This window comes from Mytilus edulis, chromosome 8, assembly GCF_963676685.1.
Source record: "Mytilus edulis chromosome 8, xbMytEdul2.2, whole genome shotgun sequence".
In the NCBI taxonomy this organism is placed as follows: Eukaryota; Metazoa; Mollusca; class Bivalvia; order Mytilida; family Mytilidae; genus Mytilus; species Mytilus edulis.
In genome coordinates this window covers 42449218-42464709 of record NC_092351.1, presented here as the reverse complement: position 1 = coordinate 42464709, position 15492 = coordinate 42449218, and the positions used below count along the sequence as shown (strand labels likewise).

General features: G+C 33.4%; 1 protein-coding gene across 1 annotated transcript; it reads right to left on the bottom strand.

Moving 5' to 3' along the window:
• Positions 1-1579: 1579 nt before the first annotated feature.
• LOC139484099 (putative nuclease HARBI1) lies at positions 1580-3627 on the bottom strand. The gene is made up of 2 exons (XM_071267827.1): positions 3357-3627; positions 1580-1755 (listed from the first exon to the last, which is right to left on the bottom strand). Exons 1-2 carry the CDS (start codon positions 3625-3627, stop codon positions 1580-1582), a joined length of 447 nt encoding a protein of 148 aa, XP_071123928.1.
• Positions 3628-15492: the final 11865 nt, after the last annotated feature.

Here is a 15492-nt window from a genome sequence, read left to right as displayed (position 1 = left end):
AACATGCAATTTATTATGCAAAAAAAGTGCCATCTGGAATCGTAGATACAAATTTCTTTTTTTGGGTTATAATAATTCATATTTTGTGAGGAATCACACTGAATCTTCCAGAAAATATACTGCAGATGATATTATCAAAATGCTGGTCTTTTTGATCGACAATATATTTGTTGGGTTTGGAGGATTTATATTTCAACAGACAATCGGTATTCCAATGAGTACTAATTGTGCACCCCCTGCTGGCTGATTTGTTTTTGTACTCGTATGAAGCAGAATTCATTCAAAACCTTCTAAAAGACAAAAAGAAAAAGCACCCTGCGAAATTCTTTAATTTTACTTTGCGATATATTGATGATGTTCTATCATTGAATAACCCATACTTTAGCCAATACTTACATCTCATATATCCCAGTGAACTTGAAATTAAGGATACTACTGATACTAGAAGGACTGCTTCATACCTTGATCTTTTCCTCAATATTGACGTAGATGGACGACTTCACACGAATATCTATGACAAACGGGACGCTTTCAACTTCCCAATTATCAATTTCCCATTTCTCAGCAGTAACATACCATCTGCCCCTTCGTATGGTGTTTACATATCACAATAGATACGTTATTCGCGTGCTTGTTCACACTATACCCGATTTTGTTTTTTGTCCATGGATTTATGATTTGAACAGCGGTATACTACTGTTGCCTTTATTTATACAATTTTAAAACGTTTATTTTAAAGTGTGACAGAAATACTATTTGTATGTAGCATGAATTAACATTGCTCATGAACAAGTATATTTATTACAAAAACACTATAATTTAATTTAAAAAAGGACCAAATCAGACATGAAGCTGAACAAACCGTCCAACTGATGATGTACTGTTACATTCACGTTTTAATAAATTTACAGTAATGACTAACTTGGAGCAGTTACCCCAAACAGGACTACATGAAGTAACCGAACTAACATTACCAATTTTCCAACTGGATCCCTATTATCCGTATAATTTTAGGGTTTTTATCTGTGTGATAAATTGTCGATCATTGTGTTCTTGTCCTGGCTTGATATTTAACTGAGGTCAGTTTTTTCAGCCCTTTAATATACAACTGATTTTTCATTTTTTTTTTTTTTTCGGGTTTTATTATGTAATGAAAATAAGGAGATTTGGAGTGATTGATAATTTTATAACTTAAATGTATGTATCCTGCAAAGTTAAAATGATAAGCAATTATAGACAACCAAACTGTGGTCAGCAAAAAAAAAAGGATTGTAGCTAAAACAAAAAGACAGAAAGGGGGACAATTATAAAGACCTTAACTGAAATTTAGAGAAATCGAAAAATGTACAAATGAAAGATTTAGTAGACAGCAGTCTCACAAGAAAGAAAAAAAACATGACTTTTAAAATATAAGGGCATACACCATGTCAAATATTCATATAACTACTATGTTTATTTGTAAAGAATTAATTGTACCTCTGATCCTAGAATGTGAAAACGCTTCTTCCATATTCCAAATGTCCTTTCTATTGTTGACCTTGTTGAGCAATGTCTTCTGTTAAACCTTGCTTGACCTCTATCAGCAGCTGGGTGTCACCAAAAACTGTCTGCAGGGATAGCCACTGTCTCCTAACAATACACCTTGTCCAATTCTTTGATATCCATTCTCAAGATGTTGTCCTATGGCTGAGGTTCTGAAAACGTGAGAATCATGTGCTGCTCCTAGCCACCTAGCACTGATGTTGGTGAATCTACCTTTAAACAAAAATATGATAATTAAAAAAGTGGGAAAAAGTAGTTCCATAATTCATTTGTCAAGGCAAACGGCAAGTCAGTGTCCCATTAGCAATCATAACCACATCTTCTTTTATGTGCATGCGTGCAGTTTGTTCATTATAGTTCGAGTCATTAAAATATTAGCCGAATTTGCAATGTGATGAAAGCAAAATATATAAAAAAGAAGATGTGGTATGATTGACAATAAGACAACTATCCACAAAAGACTAAAAACATTAACAACTATGTCACCGTACGGCCTTCAACAATGAGCAAAGCCCATACCGCATAGTGAGCTATAAAAGTCCCCGATAAGATGTATAGTATAAACAATTCAGATAAACAATACATCGAGGATGGAAGTTATATGCTCCCCTAACATTTAAAAAAAAATATATTGAACAAGGACTGGTCACTATTTCCCAACCTAAAAGAATGGGTAGGCGAACTTGATATTTGGATGACAGATTGGACACTTATTTTTTGTTTTGTGTTTTTCAGTTTTGTACTAGAACACACCCGTGATATCGCGGGTTCGTGACTGATATATAACTATGCGTACATGTATGCCTTATTTTAGTATTGGTATTGTCATCTGATAAAGTCATGCCGATTATAACATGTATAAGGTGCACAGTTTTCTCTGCTTTCAAAATCTTTCTGTTTGAACCCGTCGACCTTGAACCTATCAATTATTAGTAATATAAATAATTTGGAAAACAAAAGGGCCTGGAATGGAGTATTTTTTACTCACCAGTATACAGCAAAATTCTAAATACACTGTTTGGTGGTTCGCCTGTCAGATGAGGAACGTACAGATAAGGTAATAGGTAACAGGTGAATATACTCTTGGTATCGGTGTCGGACTCGATCCGGAACTTCTTAGTTATTGGCAATATTAATTACGTGGAAAACAAATGGGCCTAGAGTGGTGTAATTTTTAATCAACACCATTGTACTATATTAGTTATATATAAAGTTGAATTCTTTGATTCATCGTTTTTACGTGATGACGGCTGACAAATTGGACCTCGTAATTTTAGTATTATAGATGTTTTTCTTTTTTTTTAGTTGGTTTTTTTTTTTTTTTTTTGAGAGGGGGGGGGGCTTCTCACAGAAACATTTTGAGGTAGATCTAGAAGTTCTTCAAACTACATGGGGCACACTATTTGTTGACGTTTCAAAGTTTATAAGCCTGACTGTGACAAATTCTACCTAAAGCAGATAAGGGGTGGGTGGGCAAATCTTTATAACTATTTTGATTAATAAATTTATGTTCATAAACTCTTAGCAGTTCATTCGATCCAGCATATTTAAAAGTGAAACGTTAAAAACCGAGACAAATTATGTGTATATATGTCTCTGGTAAAAAGCAACTCATGAGTCTACGAATCCAATAGAAAGTATATGATAAGATTGAGTTGTCTTTCTTTTTCCATCGATTTCCAATTAGCTGAAAACCAGTTCAACAGAAAACCAGCCATGTATATGGTCAAGGACGATTGAAGATGTCAAGAAAAAGGACGCACACAAAGCATGTTGTAAACATAAAATAGGTATAATACAGTGTTTTAAATTACCTTCATGGTCACAAATGGCTTGTACGTTGATGCTGTGGAACCCCTTTCGGTTAACAAATGCTGGTTCATCAATGCTAGGCCCAGTAATCCGTATGTGAGTCCCATCAATGCATCCAACCACGTTTGGAAAAGCAGCCTTTTCATAAAACCCAGCCCTTATCAAGTTCTTCCTCTGATTATATGGCCACGATATGAAATCATCCTTCATGGCAACTAATGAATCCGTCACACGGTCAATCACCAGAGACACAGTTGATTTGTCAAATCCCATCGTGTCCCCAACTACTTGCAAGTGTGATCCACTTCCATAAAACCTCAAGTCAATCATGACCTGTTGTTACACTGAAAGGGCTGTCTCTTTCTTTGTCCCACGCTCCAGATCCCCTCTCATTAAATTTGACAGGTACCCAATGGTCTCTCTGCCAAATCTATATCTCTGCCTTACATGTAGCTCCTCATCAGAAAATTCCCTTTCTAGAGGGTCAAAACCGCGAAAATGTCGCTCTCTTCTTACAACAGCAGGTGGTTGAAACAAAACATTGACAGCCATCTTTAATTGAGGTTAATCAACTGATTAAAATTTAATCACCCTCAATGAGGTCGATTAAATATAACGACACTTTGACAATTTTAAACGACTCGTTAAATTTAACGACAAATTGAACAACATGATAATGGACTGATTAAATTTAACGCAGTGATTAGTAAAATTTAACGACTCGTTCAATGTAATGACAAGTTGAACAACAGACCCCAGGTCGTTATTATTACATGGTAGAAATGCCCTTCATCGTCAGTTGTTATACACCCGTTAAATTGAACATTATTTTTTTTTATGTCATTTGTTAAATTGTTAGTATCAAACGGAGAAAATTGTTGATCGTTACTTTTTAACAAATATGTTACTGTCATTCTTCATGTGGAGGGTCCCATTCTTACCCATAGGCTTTACATGTACTACTTACTTTTTTATCATTTTACATACAATGTCAAGCATAGATATTCAGTTTACACTGCAGGAAACAAAACCAAAATATAAAAAAAGTGCATGTACTTTTCATTCAACCCAACTCCATGCATGTGTTCAATTGCGTCTTTTTGCATATTAGTTATTACTTTGCTCAAAATGTTGATTAAATTTTGTGAAAACATACCTAGTTAAAATCTTGCCAATAGCCCGTTCATCTCTGGAAATGAAATTGAGAAAGGAAATGGGGAATGTATCAAAGCGAAAACAACCCGACCATAGAGCAGACAACAGTCGAAGGCCACCAATGAGTCTTCAATGTAGCGAGAATTCCCGCACCCGTAGGTGTCCTTCAGATGGCCCCTATAAAAAGGTATACTAGTACAGTGATAATGTTCGTCATACTAAACTCCGAATTATACACAAGAAACTAAAATTAAAAATCATACAAGACTAACAAAGGCCAGAGGCTCCTGACTTGGGACAGGCGCAACATTGCGGCGGGGTTAAACATGTTAATGAGATCTCAACCCTCCCCTAATACCTCTAGCCAATGTAGAAAAGTAAACGCATAACAATACGCACATTAAAATTCAGTTCAAGAGAAGTCCGAGTCCGATGTCAAAAGATGTAACAAAAGAAAATAAATAAAATGACAATATTACATAAATAACAACAGACTACTAGCAGTTAACTGTCATGCCAGCTCCAGACCTCAATTAAACTGAAAGATTATGTTTTCATCATATGAATATCAGGCACAATCCCTCCCGTTATGGGTTTAGTAACAGACTATCATAAAATATATGAGAAGAACATAACCCGTGTCATGCCAATAACTTTTTTTTTATGGTATGTCTTCTACCATCCTCTTCTCATCATGTGAAAGAGCCCAGTCATAAAACATTTGATATGGATTTAGTTTGGGTGCGAGTGTTTGTATTTCTATAATCAAGGATAAATTGTTCATAGTCATCAAGTGTAACAGGTGTATATCTATCCTGTAGAAAACTACCTTCTTTCCCCTCATTCTAATTATTTTAGGGTTCTGTATGATGACATCACATTGCTCAAGATCTATGCATGCCGATCACAGACACAGAACGAGAGGGGCTCCTCGGAACTACATCTTGATTTCCGACAAGAGCGCTGGCTAATGCCAACAATTTCTTCTCTGATGCTCAATTGTTCATACCAGTCAATATCACCGACAAGAACTTTTAGCATATCTTCTCCATTTTTTGCAAATCTGCCTGATACTGCTTCACGGCAAACCTTCATCTTCCCTTTTTCACGGTTGTCTACTCAAACAAATAAACATTGCAGGTGGCGTCAAAAGAAACAATTGAATGTTTTTTTAGGGATGGCAACGAGTACATGAGTGCTCGCTCAGATGGCCGAGTAATCGAGAAAATGTAACACACATCAGCTAAATCACCATCTCACATTTAACGATTTAAACGTAAACGGTTCTATCAAAAACGACTTCTATTAGTAATAAGTATTTTCTGGAGTTACATGGAAACATATTTTTGTTTTAGATATCATGATGATATCTAAAACAGAAATATGTCCATAGTACACATATGCCCAACTCGCATTATCATTTTCTATGTTCAGTGGACCGTCAAATTGGAGTAAAAACAAGAAGGTGGGGCATATATTGATTGGTTTATTTACAAAATTAAGAGATTCTTTCCAACAAAAAATCACGGGTGCCATATTATTATCATATATATTATTTTAAAATGAGAACCTATTCGAAGGCCTTATTTTGAAATCAAAGTATGTATCAAATATTTAAAATAAATATCTCTTTTTTTTTAAATAAGAAAACAATCGAAACCATTAACTAAGTTGTATATTGTTAAAGTAAATACAATGGGATTTTATAGCAACATCATGGTCAATTGAATCACTTTTCCCATTATTATTGTTTGCATAATAGTCTACACGGAGAGTAACTCTTTCCCTATTGTATGCATTGTAGTTCTCTTCTTATTGTCCATTTGATTTCTATATATTTGCCGGAAACAATCTTAAAAATTCCTTTTTACAACATTTTTTCATCGATGTATGTTAATATTTGACGAACTCTTGACTATAATTTCAGAGTATTTGGCAATATTTAAAAAAATGTTTCCTATCAGGTCGCTTTGTTAATTTAATTTTCTGAAGTATTGATTACCTGATGGAGTACGTATAAGTAGTGTAACGGCCTTCCAATCAAAACAAAAACAACATGCATGTGTTTTTAATGGATTTTTTTGTGCTATGTGGTTTTGTACATTTAAATATTAAAAAACACCAATGGAAATGATCATGACTTTATAGTTTTGATAATTGATTTATATAATTTTATTAGTAAACTCAATATGCACAAGCTTTTCATGCTATTAGCATTTTGATATTCATATAAACAAGACTTAGAGGCTCTGAAAAGTTTTATTAAAACACAGACTATTAATATACATAAAGTTATTTATTAATGTGCAAAATGCTCATCTTAGAGGCAATTAATTTTAAAAAAAAATGTTGGTTTTTTTTAAGTAACAAATTGTTACATTTAATAAAAACCTTAATGGCTATAGAAAGTTTTTCATTTTTTTGTTGTTATCAATTGTCTTGCCTACCTAAATTTAAAGAAAGGATTTACAATGCCAACCAAAATTTAAAAAAAAGGATATTCTGAAAAAAAAACATTTTTTTTATGCAGAGTGAAAATGAGGAGCTCAATTCCCGGAATAAAATCACAAAAAGAACTGCCAAATGTTTAAAGATAAGTTAAAGTTGTATTAAAAAATAATGAATAGGCCAAGAGAAAATCTAAATTCAAAACTTTCACCAAAAAGGGATACGCGTGACCAATTTGGCAAAGACTTGATAAAGACTACTGATCATAAGCTAATTCGAAGAAATGGATGTGGTACATTAAAAACACTGAAAAATCTTTTGAAGAAAGACCATAATCGTGTTTTATCCAAGTGCAAGATGATAAAAACCTTACATGGAATAGGATTCAAATATATAAAAGAAATGATAATAATACAAAAGGTCTTGTGGAAAGAAAAGACATCATAAACAAACGTATCAAATTTTTAAGAACAATTTATTTAAAAAATACAAGAAAAAGGGTACACACCTATTTATTTGTATGAGGCATGGGTGGACACCATTTGTACTTCATATCTTCAATGGACCAGTCTGGTGAATCGAAAAATAGAAAAAATACCTCTAGGTAAAGGCCAGATATTTGTTGTGTTACATGCAAGTTTTAAAAAGTTTTTTTTTTAAAGGATGCGATTTAGTATTTAAGGTTATGAGCACATATGGACGAGATTACCACACATAAATGATTGTAAAGTATTTGAACAATAGTTTGCGAAAGATCTAGTTTCCGCTTTGCCACCAAAAAGTATTGGTCATGGACAATGCATCTTACCACAGTGTGCGTGTAGATGGTACAAAAGTTCCAACATCCAACTCGCAAAAAGACGAAAAAAAACCTTCTTTAATAAGTATGACAAACCAAAGTTATTTCCTTTATCTCTAGTTCGATGAGAGAGATGCGCTCAACATAGCCACTAAGTTTTGAATTATTTAGTGAAAGAACATATTTATAAAACGGGAAGTAAAATTAAAGGATATTGCTGAATACTTTTTTTTCATTCTAAGAAGTGCCTGTATGAAGACATCCTCAAAATAATGCAGAAACAGAAGGTTCGATAATGCCCTAAAACGGCAACCTTTTTAGCTTGAATTTTGAAATTAAGATTTGTTGACCAATATCACAATGGGTCTAAGGGAGCTACCATTTGATTTTTATGGGGGGCTAGGATGAAATTTGAAAAAAATAGGCAGGACAGGAGTTTTGAGTAAAAAAAAAGGCAGGATGAGACACTTGCAAAAAAAAAGTCAGGATAAACTAAAAAAAAAAAAGGCAGGACCGAACAGAGTGAAAAATAAAAAGGCAGGACAGAGATTACAGCTAAAAAAAAATGCAGGACAAAATTTTTCATCCTAGCCCCCCCCCCCCCCCCCCCCCCCCCCATAAAAATCAAATGGTAGCTCCCTAATGTGAACGAAGTTTTACAATTTTATAATCGGTACTTCTACTCTTTGGATTTGTAATGATTTTACTAAGAACTGTATATATTTTCTATTATCTTTACAAATGAGTGTCATTTACTCTTAGTTTTATTTATTAAATTTCTTTTCATTAAGACTTGGGGTTTCAAAGGTGAGGTTCCTTTATATTATATGTAGAAAATGTGTAGGTATCATTCCATCGAAAGTTCTCACAGTAACTACGACAGTTTGCAGTTTATAGTCACATAATAATGTTTATGACTATAATATCAAGTTTTATTTTAGTCCATTTAAATGTATTGGACAATTGTGGTTGTACTTATAATATGTTGGTTTATGTTATTAAAAATTGGTTACTAGAAAAGAGAAGTTACTGCGAGCAACTAAACCTATACCTAGAGTTTTGTTTTATTTATTTTACCAAGGATTTTAGTAAAGAAATCATTTAAATTCGGACGAGCATGGCGAGAGAGAATTTAAGTATTACGATTAGCAATTGCATTGTATGACATATTCTTAAATGATATATAATATGCCCATTCTTTGTAGAAGAATGTGAGGACCAAGAGAAGCTTACATGGATTTGGTGTAACGAACTATTCAGCTATTAGTACTTTGCATAATTATAATATGCAAAGGCAAATTATTTTTGACACGTTACCTTGCCTTTCAATTCTTAACAGATTTGGAACAAACCCTCTGTACTGTGATTATACTGGGGTTTATACCTCTATAGAAGGGTAAATTTGTCCTTCAACTACTGGATATTGAGAAGCTTACATGGATTTGGTGTAACGTACTATTCAGCTACGAGTACTTTGCATAATTATAATATTCAAAGAGCCAAATTGTTTTTGACACGTTACTTGCCTTTCAATACTTAACAGGTTTGGAACAAACCCTCTGTACGGTGATTATACCTTGATATGGGGTTTATACCTCTATAGAAGGGTAAATTTGTCCTTGAGCTACTGGATATTGAGAAGCTTACATGGATTTGGTGTAACGTACTATTCAGCTACTAGTACTTTGCATAATTATAATATTCAAAGAGCCAAATTGTTTTTGATACGTTACTTGCCTTTCAATACTTAACAGGTTTGGAACAAACCCTCTGTACGGTGATTATACCTTGATATGGGGTTTATACCTCTATAGAAGGGTAAATTTGTCCTTGAACTACTGGATATTTCATTTGATATTAAAAATAAAGCATACAAATCATTGATCCGCATGTTACCCGTGCATTGGCGGCAAACCTGAGAACTTGCTCTCTATAAAAACGTCTTTTTCGAACAATTTCAATACCCAGATAGACGCCAAAGAGAATGTACAAGTACCGAAGGTAAGTATCTTTGTAATGTTCACCATTAATCGGTGTTAAATTGTTAAATATAATGCAAATATGAGGGGAAAAAATTATCATCAAACGTACTTCTTCTTTGTATTATATACCACCATTTTGTTAAATCTCGATGTGCACATGATCAATGAACTGACTCATCAATGATGATCTTGCAAAATAGATCACCTACTTATGTTTTTATATGGTAAGCCACTATTGTCCACATTCATCGGTAACATTGTGGTATAAATATTATCTAGTAAGTATATTTATTCCTTTAACCGATTTATCGACATTTAATATTGATATGATGAATTAAAATTATGAATACAAGTGAAGGATTACCAATGGTCATATGGTTAATCACTTTCAGAAAAAGAGGGGTTCCCAAAGCATCTTAAAAAAAAATTGTACACATCATTGTTACATCGAATGAGTATAAAACAAACGTATAACTTTACTGTAGGTAAATATATGATTTCATATAGATATATACATGTTGTTTATACGAATCACATGAAATAATAAAAGCTACACTATTTTGATATTGAAGTCCTATAGAATATGACATATTTTCTTCCGTATAGTCAATATGTATTGTCCAAGCCGAATGTTATAGTGATGTCGTGCCTTAATAAAAAATCCTATAATTTCGAATTTTAAACCCGATAGCATATCTTATCTTCCGTTGATTAAACAAATAAATTATCAATATTTTTAAGATGGCTTCAAGAAGAAAATGCAGTTGTAAAAAACATGTCCTGTACTGTGCGAACAATACCATCACAATACCATCAAACGCGTAATTTCTATAGAAGGGAAAAGCGATCAGAAGAAGTATAATCGATGAATTCATTCAAAGAGGGGACCTAACACCATATTCCAAATATTTATGTAATATCCGCCATGAATTTGGAAAGCAAACTTTTGAAGCCGCCAACCAAAAAAACAAAAAAGACCTGGTGACCAGCCTCACATAGTGTGTGAATACTGTTGTTTCTGCTCTTGACAGCAGTATTTTTAAAGAGGGGGATATGGTTAAACTTTCAAAGGCATTGACGATCACAAAATAAGTTGGTGTTCGACGATTCTTCCACACTGTCAATAATAGAAGAATGATCACTTCTTGAAAACTTTAAACCTAAAAGCTATTAAATTTATTGTTTATAATATAATAAAAGAATTATGATATATAATAAATTTCTGAAAAATAATAAATTCTGAAGACAAATAAATAAATTGATAAACGGTTACCTATAGTTGTTAATTGCTGTGTCATTTTGTCTCTTTTGAAGAGTAGTCTCATTGGCAAACATACCACATCTTTTTATATTTAAAGTGTCAAGTGAGCATATTAAGATATGTATCGATTAGCAGTGAGACCACTGTCATTCAAAGACAAGATGGATTTGAATTAAGGACATTAAGGACAATCGTAATGATTTGTATGGCTCGCATCGCAAAGCAAGCTCTGTTGTAAAACAATTAAAACGCCAAAAAAGCCATGCAGCGCAGTTCCAATAGACATTATCTGATTATTACGAATAACATTTTACATGTATAAATGAAAACCCGTAGTAAATGTAGAATAAATGTCAAACTGTTAAAACGAATTCTGTTTATAGATTGGCTGTCAAAAAGAAACTCAAGCCTAATACATTTTTTGAAAGGAATAGCCGGAAATGATGGTGCTTCAATCAGTTTAGTCCAACATTTCCAATGTATTGAGCACATCTATCATCTCGGAAATGCTAAATTTATTTCACCGCCGATTGCATTCTCCAAGAATCTGATAATGTTTTACAAGACAGGCAGCAATGGCTCAGTTTTGGTGAATTCTGCAGGATCACCATCTGGAAGTTACACTTCTCTGCAGAATTGGATCAAAAGTTACAGCAAACAATCCCTTGCTTGCGTTGAGATCATTTTTCGACAATAATAAGGTTTAGAATGTAAGTTTAGAATAAATATTTAGAAGTTTATTATTTTGCAATATCTACATATGTTATACAAAAAAACTTTAATGTGTTAAAAAAAAAAAGGTTTTGTATTCAATTGTATAACATTTAACACAATTTGATGAGTCGTTTATGTGTTTTTTTCTCTCTTTTTTTGGAAAAGGGGGGGGGGGGTATTTATTGTCAAATTATTAAAAAAAAAGTAAATAAGAAATATCATAACTAAAATTAATTAACATATTATTGTCATTGTGTATAACCAATATTTTTTTTGGAGTAACAAAAAAGAACAAATTCAGCAGAGGATATTGGGACTTAATTAAGACAGAATTTGGGTCAGAAGATGTACCATTTAAAAGTCCATCTTCAAATAAAGGAAACTTGTTTCAATCTGAAAGGTTTTTCTGCAGTTATTTTGGTAGTTTTACTGTTTCAATTACATAGAAAGTACTAAAAATGATAAAAAAATTAATACCAACTGTGTAAGCTGAACATTTTGATACAGTGAACAAAAAAAATGCCAAAGATGTAATGTTTATGTACTTAAATTAAAGTCGTTATGTTAATGTTATTATTGGTATTGTGTGTTATCAATATTGTTTCACGTAACAAAGAACTAGAAGCTCTAAAGAGCCTGTGTCGCTCACCTTGGTCTATGTGCATATTAAACAAAGGACACAAATGGATTCATGACAAAATTGTATTTTGGTGATGGTGATGTGTTTGAAGTTCTTACTTTACTGAACGATTTTGCTTCTTACAATTATATCTATAATGAACTTTGCCCATTAGTAACAGAGAACTATATTTGGTAAAAATTTACATAAATTTACCAAATTAATGAAAATTGTTAAAAATTGACTATAAAGGGCAATAACTCCTTAAGGGGTCAATTGACCATTTAGGTCATGTTGACTTATTTGTAGATCTTACTTTGCTGAACATTATTGCTGTTTACAGTTTATCGCTATCTATAATAGTATTCAAGATAACCAAAAACGGCAAAATTTCTTTAAAAATTACCAATTGGAGGGCAGCAACCCAACAACCAGTTGTCCAATTCATCAGAAAAATTCAGGGCAGATAGATATTGACTTGATAAACAATTAAACTTCTTGTCAGATTTGCTCTAGATGCTTTGGTTTCATAGTTATAAGCCAAAAACTGCATTTTACCCCTATGTTCTATTTTTAGCCGTGGCGGCCATCTTGGTTGAATGGCCAGGTCATCGGACACATTTTTCAAACTAGATACCCCAAAGATGATTGTGGCCTAGTAGTTTCAGTGGAGATTTTGTAAAAGATTACTTAGATTTATGAAAAATGGTTAAAGATTGACTATAAAGGGCAATAACTCCTAAAGGGGTCAACTGACCATTTTGGTCATGTTGACTTATTTGTAGATCTTCCTTTGCTGAACATTATTGCTGTTTACAATTCATCTCTATCTATAATAATATTCAAGATAATAACCAAAAACAGCAAAATTTCCTCAAAATTACCAATTCAGGGGCAGCAACCCAACCGATTGACCGATTCATCTGAAAATTTCAGGGCAGATAGATCTTGACCTGATAAACATTTTTATCCCATGTCAAATTTCCTCAAAATGCTTTGGTTTTTGAGTTATAAGCCAAAAACTGCATTTTACCCCTATGTTCTATTTTTAGCGGTGGTGGCCATCTTGGTTAGTTGACCAGGTCACGCCACACATTTTTTAAACTAGATACCCCAAAGATGATTGTGGCCAAGTTTGGATTAATTTGGCCCAGTAGTTTCAGAGGAGAAGATTTTTGTAAAAGATTACTTTAATTTACGAAAAATGGTTAAAAATTGACTATAAAGGGCAATAACTCCTAAACGGGTCAACTGACCATTTTGGTCATGTTGACTTATTTGTAGATCTTCCTTTGCTGAACATTATTGCTGTTTACAATTCATCTCTATCTATAATAATATTCAAGATAATAACCAAAAACAGCTAAATTTCCTCAAAATTACCAATTCAGGGGCAGCAACCCAACCGATTGACCGATTCATCTGAAAATTTCAGGGCAGATAGATCTTGACCTGATAAACATTTTTATCCCATGTCAAATTTCCTCAAAATGCTTTGGTTTTTGAGTTATAAGCCAAAAACTGCATTTTACCCCTATGTTCTATTTTTAGCGGTGGTGGCCATCTTGGTTGGTTGACCAGGTCACGCCACACATTTTTTAAACTAGATACCCCAAAGATGATTGTGGCCAAGTTTGGATTAATTTGGCCCAGTAGTTTCAGAGGAGAAGATTTTTGTAAAAGATTACTTTAATTTACGAAAAATGGTTAAAAATTGACTATAAAGGGCAATAACTCCTAAACGGGTCAACTGACCATTTTGGTCATGTTGACTTATTTGTAGATCTTCCTTTGCTGAACATTATTGCTGTTTACAATTCATCTCTATCTATAATAATATTCAAGATAATAACCAAAAACAGCAAAATTTCCTCAAAATTACCAATTCAGGGGCAGCAACCCAACCGATTGACCGATTCATCTGAAAATTTCAGGGCAGATAGATCTTGACCTGATAAACATTTTTATCCCATGTCAAATTTCCTCAAAATGCTTTGGTTTTTGAGTTATAAGCCAAAAACTGCATTTTACCCCTATGTTCTATTTTTAGCGGTGGTGGCCATCTTGGTTGGTTGACCAGGTCACGCCACACATTTTTTAAACTAGATACCCCAAAGATGATTGTGGCCAAGTTTGGATTAATTTGGCCCAGTAGTTTCAGAGGAGAAGATTTTTGTAAAAGATTACTTTAATTTACGAAAAATGGTTAAAAATTGACTATAAAGGGCAATAACTCCTAAACGGGTCAACTGACCATTTTGGTCATGTTGACTTATTTGTAGATCTTCCTTTGTTGAACATTATTGCTGTTTACAATTCATCTCTATCTATAATAATATTCAAGATAATAACCAAAAACAGCAAAATTTCCTCAAAATTACCAATTCAGGGGCAGCAACCCAACCGATTGACCGATTCATCTGAAAATTTCAGGGCAGATAGATCTTGACCTGATAAACATTTTTATCCCATGTCAAATTTCCTCAAAATGCTTTGGTTTTTGAGTTATAAGCCAAAAACTGCATTTTACCCCTATGTTCTATTTTTAGCGGTGGTGGCCATCTTGGTTGGTTGACCAGGTCACGCCACACATTTTTTAAACTAGATACCCCAAAGATGATTGTGGCCAAGTTTGGATTAATTTGGCCCAGTAGTTTCAGAGGAGAAGATTTTTGTAAAAGATTACTTTAATTTACGAAAAATGGTTAAAAATTGACTATAAAGGGCAATAACTCCTAAACGGGTCAACTGACCATTTTGGTCATGGTGACTTATTTGTAGATCTTCCTTTGCTGAACATTATTGCTGTTTACAATTCATCTCTATCTATAATAATATTCAAGATAATAACCAAAAACAGCAAAATTTCCTCAAAATTACCAATTCAGGGGCAGCAACCCAACCGATTGACCGATTCATCTGAAAATTTCAGGGCAGATAGATCTTGACCTGATAAACATTTTTGTCCCATGTCAAATTTCCTCAAAATGCTTTGGTTTTTGAGTTATAAGCCAAAAACTGCATTTTACCCCTATGTTCTATTTTTAGCGGTGGTGGCCATCTTGGTTGGTTGACCAGGTCACGCCACACACTTTTTACACTAGATACCCCAAAGATGATTGTGGGCAAGTTTGGATTAATTTGGCCCAGTATTTTCAGA